Source organism: Rattus rattus, chromosome 3, assembly GCF_011064425.1.
Source record: "Rattus rattus isolate New Zealand chromosome 3, Rrattus_CSIRO_v1, whole genome shotgun sequence".
Classification (NCBI taxonomy): Eukaryota; Metazoa; Chordata; class Mammalia; order Rodentia; family Muridae; genus Rattus; species Rattus rattus.
In genome coordinates, this window is record NC_046156.1 from 23705563 (window position 1) to 23718924 (window position 13362).

The 13362-nt window shown below is 41.2% G+C and overlaps 1 protein-coding gene across 1 annotated transcript in view; it reads right to left on the reverse strand.

Moving 5' to 3' along the window:
* The window catches only part of Slc9b1 (solute carrier family 9 member B1), a 48056-nt gene that overhangs the window by 11401 nt on the left and 23293 nt on the right, over nucleotides 1–13362 (reverse strand). Inside the window, exons 7-8 of the mRNA XM_032897278.1 lie at nucleotides 12561–12688; nucleotides 9620–9795 (exon numbers count right to left, since the gene is read on the reverse strand). Coding sequence (XP_032753169.1) covers nucleotides 9620–9795; nucleotides 12561–12688 — 304 coding nt within the window. The remainder of the gene's footprint in view (nucleotides 1–9619; nucleotides 9796–12560; nucleotides 12689–13362) is intronic.

Genomic DNA, 13362 nt, shown 5'->3' on the forward strand with positions numbered 1-13362 from the left:
GGAGAGATGGCTCAGCAGTTAAGAGCACTGGCCTCTTCTGCAGAGAGAGGATCTGGGTTTCCAGTTCAAGGTCCCCTGTGGTGGCTAATAACCACCCGTAACTCCAGCTCAAACGATTCAACGCCCTCTTCTGGCTGCTGTGGGCACTGACCACATCAGGTGTACAAACACACATTTAGGCAAAACACACATAAACAACAACAAAAAAATCACTTTAAAAATCACTTTAAATAAAAAAAATAAACTTTAAACAATGAGGACTCTGGGCTAGCTCAGCAGGGATGAAGCGCTTGCCCACGCACCTGACATCTGACTCAACCCTCAGGCCTCAGGGTTGAGAGGAGAGAAAGTTCTTCTCAGCCTTCACAGCGGTGGCCTGTGACTCCAGTTCCACACCTAAGGTTGTCTTTTGGGCTCTGAGGGTACCCACATACATGTAATATACACGCACGTAAATCAAACTTAAAAAAAGGAGAGAACCAAGTCCTAAAAGTCATCTTCTGACCTCTACACATGGTCTGTGCGTGCATCCCATATCCCCTACCCCTACCATATCGGCTACAGTAACAATAAATGAAATAATGAAGCCAGAGATAAAGGGGCCCAAAATAAAAAGCAAAACTCTCCACTCCCTAATGGTGGGGCTCTAATTGCTTAGATGCTCGCTCAGTGGGTTGTAATACCATAAACAATTAGAGCCCATTGCTGCCTCCTCAGTCCTAATGGCCAGTTTTAAGGACACGGGGCCTTTTTCAATGTAAGACGTCAAGATAGTGCGTTGCCCTCCTGAACTCTATTCAAATACGATCACACACATACAGCCCGGGAGGCAAGGCCAAATAACTTCCCTTAACTGCTACATGAAGGACACGTTCCCCCTCGAGAGTACGACGCTTTCTTTTTGAGAATTATCTTGCTGTGCTTCTCGATGGTAAATACTTTTATCCACAGGCCTCAAGGCTCTCCTGCCAACAGTATGGTCAATGGTCAGTGGTATTTTTTTTTCTTTTTAAATAAGAACAATGGGAGAGAGGTAGGAAGATGGCCCTGTTAGTAAAACGCTAGACGGCAGGCCTGAGACGCTGATGTTAAGATCCTCTGCGTGTTCTCTAGTCCCAGGGCTGAGACTGTGCACACAGGAGGATCTCTAGAGCTCACTGGCCAGCCAGCCGAGCCAGACTGCTGAGTTGCAGGCACAGGGAAAGATCCTGTCTCAACCAACAAAACAGAGAATGGGTGAAGAAAACATCCAATGCCAACCTCTGGTCTCCACATGCACATGTGTGCACACACCCACAGCACCATACATGCACACACGTACACTCTTAGACACAGAAACACACAGAATAGTGGGACACAGAGAGAAAGAGAAGAGAGGTGACAGCGAGAAAATTTATAAAACAAGGCTGAGAAATCTTACCTTATGGGGATGACAATTACAGATTTTATTCTTATCTTAATTTTCTGATTTAAAAAAAAAAAAGAGACAGGGGGCCCAGGAGCGGCAGGACCCCTGCGCCTGAGACACCGCTGGAACCTGAAGGAAACAGACCGGATAAACAGTTCTCTGCACCCAAATCCCGTGGGAAGGAGAGCTAAACCTTCAGAGAGGCAGACACGCCTGCGAAACCAGAAGAGACTGCTCTCTGCACACATTACTGATTCCAGAGGAAAACACCGGAGGCCATCTGGAACCCTGGTGCACGGAGGCTCCCGGAAACAGCGGCGCAGATCTTCCTGGTTGCTGCCGCCACAGAGAGCTCGTGGGGAGCACCCCGAGAGCGAACTTGAGCCTCAGGACCACAGGTAAGACCAACTTTTCTGCTGCAAGTGACCTGCCTGGTGAACTCAAGACACAGGCCCACAGGAACAGCTGAAGACCTGTAGAGAGGAAAAACTACACGCACAAAAGCAGAACACTCTGTCCCCATAACTGGCTGAAAGAAAAGAGGAAAACAGGTCTACAGCACTCCTGACACACAGGCTTATAGAACAGTCTAGCCACTGTCAGAAATAGCAGAACAAAGTAACACTAGAGATAATCTGATGGCGAAAGGCAAGCGCAGGAACCCAAGCAACAGAAACCAAGACTACCTGGCACCATCGGAGCCCAATTCTCCCATCAAAACAAACATGGAATATCCAAACACACCAGAAAAGCAAGATCTAGATTCAAAATCATATATGATCATGATGCTGGAGGACTTCAAGAAAGACGTGAAGAATTCCCTTAGAGAACAAGTAGAAGCCTACAGAGAGGAATCGCAAAAATGCCTGAAAGAATTCCAGGAAAACATAAATAAACAAGTAGAAGCCCATAGAGAGGAGTCACAAAAATCCTGAAAGAATTCCAGGAAAACACAATCAAACAGTTGAAGGAATTAAAATGGAAATAGAAGCAATCAAGAAAGAACACATGGAAACAACCTGGATATAGAAACCAAAAGAAGAGACAAGGAGCTGTAGATACAAGCTTCACCAACAGAATACAAGAGATGGAAGAGAGAATCTCAGGAGCAGAAGATTCCATAGAAATCATTGACTCAACTGTCAAAGATAATGTAAAGCAGAAAAAGCTACTGGTCCAAAACATACAGGAAATCCAGGACTCAATGAGAAGATCAAACCTAAGGATAATAGGTATAGAAGAGAGTGAAGACTCCCAGCTCAAAGGACCAGTACATATCTTCAACAAAATCATAGAAGAAAACTTCCCTAACCTAAAAAAAGAGATACCCATAGGCATACAAGAAGCCTACAGAACTCCAAATAGATTGGACCAGAAAAGAAACACCTCCTGTCACATAATAGTCAAAACACCAAACGCACAAAATAAAGAAAGAATATTAAAAGCAGTAAGGGAAAAAGGTCAAGTAACATATAAAGGCAGACCTATCAGAATCACACCAGACTTCTCGCCAGAAACTATGATGGCCAGAAGATCCTGGACTGATGTCATACAGACCCTAAGAGAACACAAATGCCAGCCCAGGTTACTGTATCCTGCAAAAGTCTCAATTAACATAGATGGAGAAACCAAGATATTCCATGACAAAACCAAATTTACACAATATCTTTCTACAAATCCAGCACTACAAAGGATAATAAATGGTAAAGCCCAACATAAGGAGGCAAGCTATACCCTAGAAGAAGCAAGAAACTAATTGTCTTGGCAACAAAACAAAAAGAAAAGCACACAAACATAACCTCACATTCAAATATGAATATAACAGGAAGCAATAATCACTATTCCTTAATATCTCTCAACATCAATGGCCTCAACTCCCCAATAAAAAGACATAGATTAACAAACTGGATATGCAACGAGGACCCTGCATTCTGCTGCCTACAGGAAACACACCTCAGAGACAAAGACAGACACTACCTCAGAGTGAAAGGCTGGGAAACAACTTTCCAAGCAAATGGTCTGAAGAAGCAAGCTGGAGTAGCCATTCTAATATCAAATAAAATCAATTTCCAACTAAAATTCATCAAAAAAGATAAGGAAGGACACTTCATATTCATCAAAGGAAAAATCCACCAAGATGAACTCTCAATCCTAAATATCTATGCCCCAAATACAAGGGCACCTACATACATAAAAGAAACCTTACTAAAGCTCAAACACACATTGCACCTCACACAATAATAGTAGGAGATTTCAACACCCACTCTCATCAATGGACAGATCATGGAAACAGAAATTAAACAGAGATGTAGATAGACTAAGAGAAGTCATGAGCCAAATGGACTTAACGGATATTTATTGAACATTCTATCCTAAAGCAAAAGGATATACTTTCTTCTCAGCTCCTCATGGTACTTTCTCCAAAATTGACCATATAATTGGTCAAAAAACGGGCCTCGACAGGTACAGAAAGATAAAAATAATCCCATGTGTGCTATTGGACCACCACGGCCTAAAACTGGTCTTCAATAACAATAAGGGAAGAATGCCCACATATACGTGGAAATTGAACAGTGCTCTACTCAATGATAACCTGGTCAAGGAAGAAATAAAGAAAGAAATTAAAAACTTTTTAGAATTTAATGAAAATGAAGGTACAACATATCCAAACTTATGGGACACAATGAAAGCTGTGCTAAGAGGAAAACCTCATAGCTTGAGTGCCTGCAGAAAGAAACAGGAAAGAGCATATGTCAGCAGCTTGACAGCACACCTAAAAGCTCTAGAACAAAAAGAAGCAAATACACCCAGGAGGAGTAGAAGGCAGGAAATAATCAAACTCAGAGCTGAAATCAACCAAGTAGAAACAAAAAAGGACCATAGAAAGAATCAACAGAACCAAAAGTTGGTTCTTTGAGAAAATCAACAAGATAGATAAACCCTTAGCCAGACTAACGAGGACACAGAGAGTGTGTCCAAATTAACAAAATCAGAAATGAAAAGGGAGACATAACTACAGATTCAGAGAAATTCAAAAAATCATCAGATCTTACTATAAAAGCCTATATTCAACAAAACTTGAAAATCTACAGGAAATGGACAATTTCTAGACAGATACCAGGTACCGAAGTTAAATCAGGAACAGATAAACCAGTTAAACAACCCCATAACTCCTAAGGAAATAGAAGCAGTCATTAAAGGTCTCCCAACTAAAAAGAGCCCAGGTCCAGACGGGTTTAGTGCAGAATTCTATCAAACCTTCATAGAAGACCTCATACCAATATTATCCAAACTATTCCACAAAATTGAAACAGATGGATCACTACCGAATTCCTTCTATGAAGCCACAATTACTCTTATACCTAAACCACACAAAGACCCAACAAAGAAAGAGAACTTCAGACCAATTTCCCTTATGAATATCGACGCAAAAATACTCAATAAAATTCTGGCAAACCGAATCCAAGAGCACATCAAAACAATCATCCACCATGATCAAGTAGGCTTCATCCCAGGCATGCAGGGATGGTTTAATATACGGAAAACCATCAACGTGATCCATTATATAAACAAACTGAAAGAACAAAACCACATGATCATTTCATTAGATGCTGAGAAAGCATTTGACAAAATTCAACACCCCTTCATGATAAAAGTCCTGGAAAGAATAGGAATTCAAGGCCCATACCTAAACATAGTAAAGCTATATACAGCAAACCAGCTGCTAACATTAAACTAAATGGAGAGAAACCTGAAGCAATCTCACTAAAATCAGGGACTAGACAAGGCTGCCCACTCTCTCCCTACTTATTCAATATAGTTCTTGAAGTTCTAGCTAGAGCAATCAGACAACAAAAAGGAGGTCAAGGGATACAGATCGAAAAGAAGAAGTCAAAATATCACTATTTGCAGATGATATGATAGTATATTTAAGTGATCCCAAAAGTTCCACCAGAGAACTACTAAAGCTGATAAACAACTTCAGCAAAGTGGCTGGGTATAAATTAACTCAAATAAATCAGTAGCCTTCCTCTACACAAAAGAGAAAAAGCCGAGAAAGAAATTAGGGAAACGACACCCTTCATAATAGACCCAAATAATATAAAGTACCCGGTGTGACTTTAACCAAGCAAGTAAAAGATCTGTACAATAAGAAATTTAAGCCTCTGAAGAAAGAAATTGAAGAAGACCTCAGAAGATGGAAAGATCTCCCATGCTCATGGATTGGCAGGATTAATATAGTAAAAATGGCCATTTTACCAAAAGCGATCTACAGATTCAATGCAATCCTGATCAATATACCAATCCAATTCTTCAAAGAGTTAGGCAGAACAATTTGCAAATTCATCTGGAATAAAAAAACCCAGGATAGCTAAAACTATCCTCAACAATAAAAAGGACTTCAGGGGAATCACTATCCCTGAACTCAAGCAGTATTACAGAGCAATAGTGATAAAACTGCATGGTATTGGTACAGAGACAGACAGATAGACCAATGGAATAGAATTGAAGACCCAGAAATGAACCCACACACCTATGGTCACTTGATTTTTGACAAAGGAGCCAAAACCATCCAATGGAAAAAAGATAGCATTTTCAGCAAATGGTGCTGGTTCAACTGGAGGTCAACATGTAGAAGAATGCAGATTGATCCATGCTTATCACCCTGTACAAAGCTTAAGTCCAAGTGGATCAAGGACCTCCACATCAAATCAGATACACTCAAACTAATAGAAAAAAAGTGGGGAAGCATCTTGAACACATGAGCACTGGAGAAAATTTTCTGAACAGAACACCAATGGCTTATGCTCTAAGATCAAGAATCGACAAATGGGATCTCATAAAACTGCAAAGCTTCTGTAAGGTAAAGGACACTGTGATTAGGACAAAACGGCAACCAACAGATTGGGAAAAGATCTTTACCAATCCTACAACAGATAGAGGGCTTATATCAAAAATATACAAAGAACTCAAGAAGTTAGCCCGCAGCGAGACAAATAACCCTACTAAAAAATGGAGTTCAGAGCTAAACAAAGAATTCAGAGCTGAGGAATGCAGAATGGCTGAGAAACACCTAAAGAAATGTTCAACATCTTTAGTCATCAGGGAAATGCAAATCAAAACAACCCTGAGATTTCATCTCACACCAGTGAAAATGGCTAAGATCAAAAACTCAGGTGACAGCAGATGCTGGCGAGGATGCGGAGAAAGAGGAACACTCCTTCATTGTTGGTGGGATTGCAGACTGGTACAACCATTCTGGAAATCAGTCTGGAGGTTCCTCAGAAAATTGGACATTGAACTGCCTGAGGATCCAGCTATACCTCTCTTGGGCATATGCCCAAAAGATGCCCCAACATATAAAAAAGACACGTGCTCCACTATGTTCATCGCAGCCTTATTCATAATAGCCAGAAGCTGGAAAGAACCCAGATGCCCTTCAACAGAGGAATGGATACAGAAAATGTGGTACATCTACACAATGGAATATTACTCAGCTATCAAAAACGACTTTATGAAATTCGTAGGCAAGTGGTTGGAACTGGAAAATATCATCCTGAGTGAGCTAACCCAATCACAGAAAGACATACATGGTATGCACTCATTGATAAGTGGCTATTAGCCCAAATGCTTGAATTACCCTAGATGCCTAGAACACATGAAACTCAAGATGGATGATCAAAATGTGAATGCTTCACTCCTTCTTTAAAAGGGGAACAAGAATACCCTTGGCAGGGAAGAGAGAGGCAAAGATTAAAACAGAGACTGAAGGAACACCCATTCAGAGCCTGCCCCACATGTGGCCCATACATATACAGCCACCCAATTAGACAAGATGGATGAAGCAAAGAAGTGCAGGCCAACAGTTACCGGATGTAGATTGCTCCTGAGAGACACAGCCAGAATACAGCAAATACAGAGGCGAATGCCAGCAGCAAACCATTGAACTGAGAATAGGACCCCCGTTGAAGGAATCAGAGAAAGAACTGGAAGAGCTTGAAGGAGCTCGAGACCCCTTATGAACAACAATGCCAAGCAACCAGAGCTTCCAGGGACTAAGCCACTACCTAAAGACTATACAGGGACTGACCCTGGACTCTGACCTCATAGGTAACAATGAATATCCTAGTAAGAGCACCAGTGGAAGGGGAAGGCCTGGGTCCTGCTAAGGCTGAACCCCCAGTGAACTAGACTGTTGGGGCGAGGGCGGCAAGGGGGGGGGGGGTGGGGAGGGGAACACCCAAAAGGAAGGGGAGGGGGGAGGGGGATGTTTGCCCGGAAACCGGGAAAGGGAATAACACTCGAAATGTATATAAGAAATACTCAAGTTAATTAAAAAAAAAAAAAAAAAAAGAGACAGAGTCTATCTGGCCTTGAACTCCTGGGTCATGTGATCCCCTCCCAGCCTCGTAAAATGCCGAGGATGTAGGCACACTAACACATCCAGCTCTGCACACTTTTCAAACTAAAACCATCGTAATGCTTCTATAATATAGACAACTGAATTTTCAATACTGTAGATAATCCAAGCATTAATACCTGTGGAAACTCTCATTTCTGAAAATAATTTTAAAGCTAAGAATTCCAAGTAACACTTTGAGACCCGATTTTCTTGTTATGTGTTTCCCGCCCAATTTTGTGACTGTCATTTCTGTTAGCAGATTTTCAACAACTCCATAAACATGTCTGCAGGCGGGCAGTCTCTGTGCTCACCTATCTTCCCAGGGAGCATGCTCTGTGTTAGAAGGCACCTGGCATTCTCCCTTTGGCCACGAGGGGCTTTGCCAGCGTCTCACTGCAGGTCACCTCACTCACAGCACTGTCTGGTTAGAGAGTCTGGTGCTTTCTGCACCTGATGCCACCAAGCTCCCGGAGAGCCAAGTGGTCACTCCTCTTCCAGGTCTGGTCTAGAATTATGTGATGTTCCAAGACCATGACTGCCAGAGCCACCAAGGCCACAGATACTGCCGTGCCTTTTCAAGTCTTAGAGTACCCGCTGGGAATGTCAGGGAGGAGCTTCTGATATTCCAAAGTGAGCGGCAGGTGGTGCCCTCATGCAATGGGACTCTGCTGGGAGTAGAAAGCGGGGTTGAGGGACTTCCGGGTGTGACACACTGGCTTCATGGTGTCCATCAACTGCATGTGGAGGCAACTATCGTGAGATAAACTTCTGTTCAAAAAAGAAAATTGTGTCTGCCAATCCAACTGTAAAAACAGAGCATTCAGTTCATCCAGAAAGTCGTCTGCCATTTCATCCATCCAGAGTCAGAGAAGACTCAACTTCCTTTGCAAACCACTTCAGCTCCCTGTACTGGACAAAGTTGAACTCGAGGTGCCAGTTGGGTGCCCATCTGTTTTCCCCAGGAATGCTTGAGTATACTGTCTCTCCAGGGCCTCTGATCAACTGTGAATTCCGGTGAATTCTCCTTGGCTGTGTGGATCTAACACTTACTGTGTCTCCTTACTGGTAGGTTCTCGGTCTCAGCCTGAGCACTACCAGCACCCAGGACAGCATGGCCTCTAGTGATGGTGGTGACTTTTCCTACTTTCCTGCAGTCTGGGCCTCTGTAAGCCCACTTTCTACTGTCACAGTATCTGCCGAGGTGCTCAAGATCAAACACCAGCTTGCGAATCTGAACTGGTGCCTTAACATTTCTGTCTTAACACTATCAAAAGGGCACACGCGTGTCCCAGCTCTGTGTTGTCTTAATACCAAGCATCATGCTATTAGGATGGTAAACAACATATATTTGAAAAACCCTCCGTCGATGTATTAGTGAGACTATTAACAGTACTGCTTATAGTTTACGTAGTGAAAACTGACAAGATTCCAAAGCACCAAAACCAGATCAATATCAAGGATGAGGAAAAGTTCAGCGCAAAATGACGTCATTCTGTTATGTATTACTTGGGGGCTTTGGAGAATTTGTTGTATTTTTTAATTTTTAAAAGATCCATTGGGGTTGGGGATTTAGCTCAGTGGTAGAGCGCTTGCCTAGGAAGGGCAAGGCCCTGGGTTCGGTCCCCAGCTCCAAAAAAAAAAAAAAAAAAAAAAAAGATCCATTGAAGCATCTGAAGCATCTTACCTGATCAAGATGAGCTTTCCATGAAGAATAGAGAGACATTAAAGTCTTGGTTAATAAATATAGAAGGAAGGCCATAAACCCAGCTGAAAGAACTAGAGAAAAAGGTTGCAATTTTCTTATTTACCCGAGGAAAAGACTATGCTCAAGAATGTGTTGAATCCAGTAATGGCCACGATGTCATCCATACTGCTAGCAGCCACTAGTAAGGTTGGAATGCCCTTCTCAACACCATATCCATTCTCTTGCAACAGTAGCATGTTGGGAACGACAACAGCAGGAGAGACAGCACCTAGGACAAAACTGAAAGGCAGACTTTGAGGACCCATCTGTCCTTCTAGGCAACTGACGTTTGGTTGTCAATTTCCCACAACATCATTACGCTTTTGAGTGAAAGTCACTTCATGGTGACAGGCCACTGTGCATGTTATTTAGCGCTGGGTAAAACTTCACAGTGATATTTCTTAAGAAATTGGACTGAGCACAAATTGTAGGCCTTCCCCTATCCCTACATTATTTCGAATGAAGATATCAATATAATCAGAAAATGCATACTGCAACTGGCAGACAACAGGAGACTGCTCCTCAAGGGACAAGAAACCAAGTGTATTCCAAGTATAAGAGACAAAGGAGGATTTCAGAAGGAAAACACAAGCCCAATATGTTTGCCACTGGTGCAAAAGATGTTACATACTTAAAGGCACTGTAACCACACCCAGTGAATACTCTAAAACCTTATGTAGTGTCTCTACCATTTCACAATCCCAGCAGCAGAACACAACAGACCCAGTTTCTCCACATCCTTGTCATTATTACACACACATGTCAGCCTAATATATGCACAGAGATATATTCTTTTAACTGCTGTTTTCTAATACTTATAGATGCCAAGAATTTCAGATGTTTGTTGGCCATTTGTATATTTTCTGTGGAGAAATGTCTTTGGCACAAACACACACACACACACACACACACACACACACACACACTCACACACTCACACACGTGAGAAAGTGTCTTACTTTGTATCCCAGGCTGGCCTTGAGTTCAAAACAACCTTTCTGACCCAGCTTTCTAAATACTAGAATTATAGGCACAAGGCCCCATGCCTAGCTAGATAACTTTTAAAAAGTTGAGTTGTAGAAATTCTTTATATATTGAAGATCTTAAGGTATATGCTTTTCACATATGTACAACTCATTTTGGATACTGCTTCGTTATCTGAGCATAAGCTTTAAAGTTTGATATAGCTTCCTTGGTCTAGATTTGCTTTTGCTGCAGGTAAATTCAGTTTCATATTCAAGAAATCATTACCAAATTCTTACCTGGGAAGTGAGAACTTCCTTCCTTCAGAGACATGTAGAGAGGCAAATGGGTGTGGTTGTCAAATGCATCAATTAACTAATGAACTAATCCAATTCATATTTCTTAGCTTGTATTTTCTGGGAATATTGTAACATCTACAGTGACATTTGGAATTCTCACAAAGGCAATCTGCTCTACATTATGCTACAAGGCCCATGTATTTTGCGGTAAACAGGAGTTTGAAGCTGTCTATTTTTTGTTTGTTTTGAGACAGGGTCGCTTTCTACAGCCCTGCTTGTCCTGGAACTTGCTATGTAGACCCGACTGGCCTTGAACTCACAGAGATCCCCATTTCTACCTCCAGAAAGCCAAAATTAAAGGCATGCTTCACTAGCCCTGTCTGTGGCTTTCTATTCTACTAGACGATTTGAAGATTCATTGAGCAATTAACTGTAAAATAAAAAAAAAGTTTGGGATTTTCCCCAAATCTTACATGCACATAGCATTTTCTACTGAGAGCTTTCTTAACATCCAAATCTTAAGAATCCAAGTCTAAGACTTTTGCTTTTAGAAAACTTTGGGTATCTTGTTTAGTTATAAAAGTGCCCCTTTTTCTTTAACACATAAGTAGCAGAGACAGCAGTCTCCAGTTATTGGAAAGTCTAAATTATGCAAACAAGCAACTACTAAATAGTACAAAGATTTGGAGAAACAGTGTCCTAGTCTGGTTTCTATTTCTATGATAAATACCATGACCAAACTTGAAGGAAGAATTTATGTCCTTTTATAGTAGATTGCAAAGACAAGACAGGGCAGGAATCCATTCAGGAGCTGAAGTAGAGGTCATGGAAGAATGCTGCTTACTGGCTTGCTCTCCATGGCCTCCTCAGACTACTTCCAGACATAACTTAGAACCATCTACCCAGGGGTGACACTGCCACAGCAGTGTATGTAGGCCCTCCTATATATCACCAATCAATAAAATGTCCCATAGATTTGCCTACAGACCAATTTGAAGGAGGGATTTTAACACGAGGGAATGGAAAAAGAGAAGATTGTTGGGGCTCTGCACTGACAGAAAAGGTTGTTTTGCATTTTTAACATTCTGAAAATAGAAGAATTTTTTTATTTACATGCCCATTAATAAAATCTCTCACGTATATAATATATATGTATATATGTATATGTGTACACACACATATGTATGCACACAATACAATAGTGTATGAAAAAGAGGTCATTTGACATACATGCACACACAGGACAGGAGCAGGGAGAAGATGAGGGACTATGCACTGTACTATACTATTTGACACTCTACACTGGGGAACTAACAATGTCTGAGTAGCTGATGGCAGATTTTTTCAGAGATAGGACCTTGCTGTGTACCTCTGACTGGCCCTGAACTGAGTCGGGTAGGGCATCAGCCTTCCTAGCGTGGGATCACAGGAGGGTGCGCTATCCACGGCAGCGTCTGGTAAATGTGGATCTTGACTCTATCTTTGATCAATTGATTTTCGAGGATTCTTGCTCACCCCTAATAATAGGATTTTTTTTTCTCTTTTCTTTTTTTCAGAGCTGGGGACCGAACCCAGGGCCTTGCGCTTGCGAGGCAAGCGCTCTACCGCTGAGCTAAATCCCCAACCCCTAATAATACAATTTTAATGAAGAACTTGGCTATACAGTATTCAGAGTATCTAAAGCTTTAATCAAATACATTTAACTGTGTAACTTCATGTTATGAGGAAAGGAAAAAAATTTACCCTAATAGGAACCCCCATTGCCAAGGAAAGTTCATAATGAAGTGGGAGAAAAAAGCAGCTGCACACGCCTCTAGGAGGCATGGACCGAAGGACAATCTCAGACAAACTCCCTTCAGATGCTTCAAAGCCTGAAATAGAAAAGGTTGCACTGAGATCGATCCCAAAGGCCAACCAGACAATCATTTAAGCAAACATTATAACACAGCAGTCCTTTGAGTGATAGCAATTCACCCTTGACAAAGCACATTTATAGTCACTTGCAAAGGTTTACCTCTCCACGGTTACTCCAACTTCTTTAATTTTCCCCTTGAACATTAAAATGATAGTGTCCCACTGGATTTTTCCCACCAATTAATTAGTGGTGAGCTATTTAATAGTAATAATAAAAAAGACTAGCATGTCAAAAGTAAAAAAAAAAAAATCAATACATTTCAAAAGGAAAACCTTTTCTATTTTCTTAATGGCTCAATCATCACCAGTGATAATTACTTACCCTTTTGGTATAATATCATTAAACCTATATATATATATACTTCCCACATTTATTTCTGTAGCTATTATGTCCATGACAAGTCACCTTTCAATAATTCAAACAGATTTCTGATCTCCAGATTATAATATTTTAAGAAATATTTTAAATGAGCTTTTACAATAATATAAAGTTAATCATGAACATATTTACACATAGTATTAAAACAAATCATTGAAGTTTTTTCTCTTTCTTTGAAAACAGAGAAGGAAGCTTTGATGGGATCACCCTATCCTTGTTAACTGGAAGTAAATGGTGCCCACAGGAAAGCCT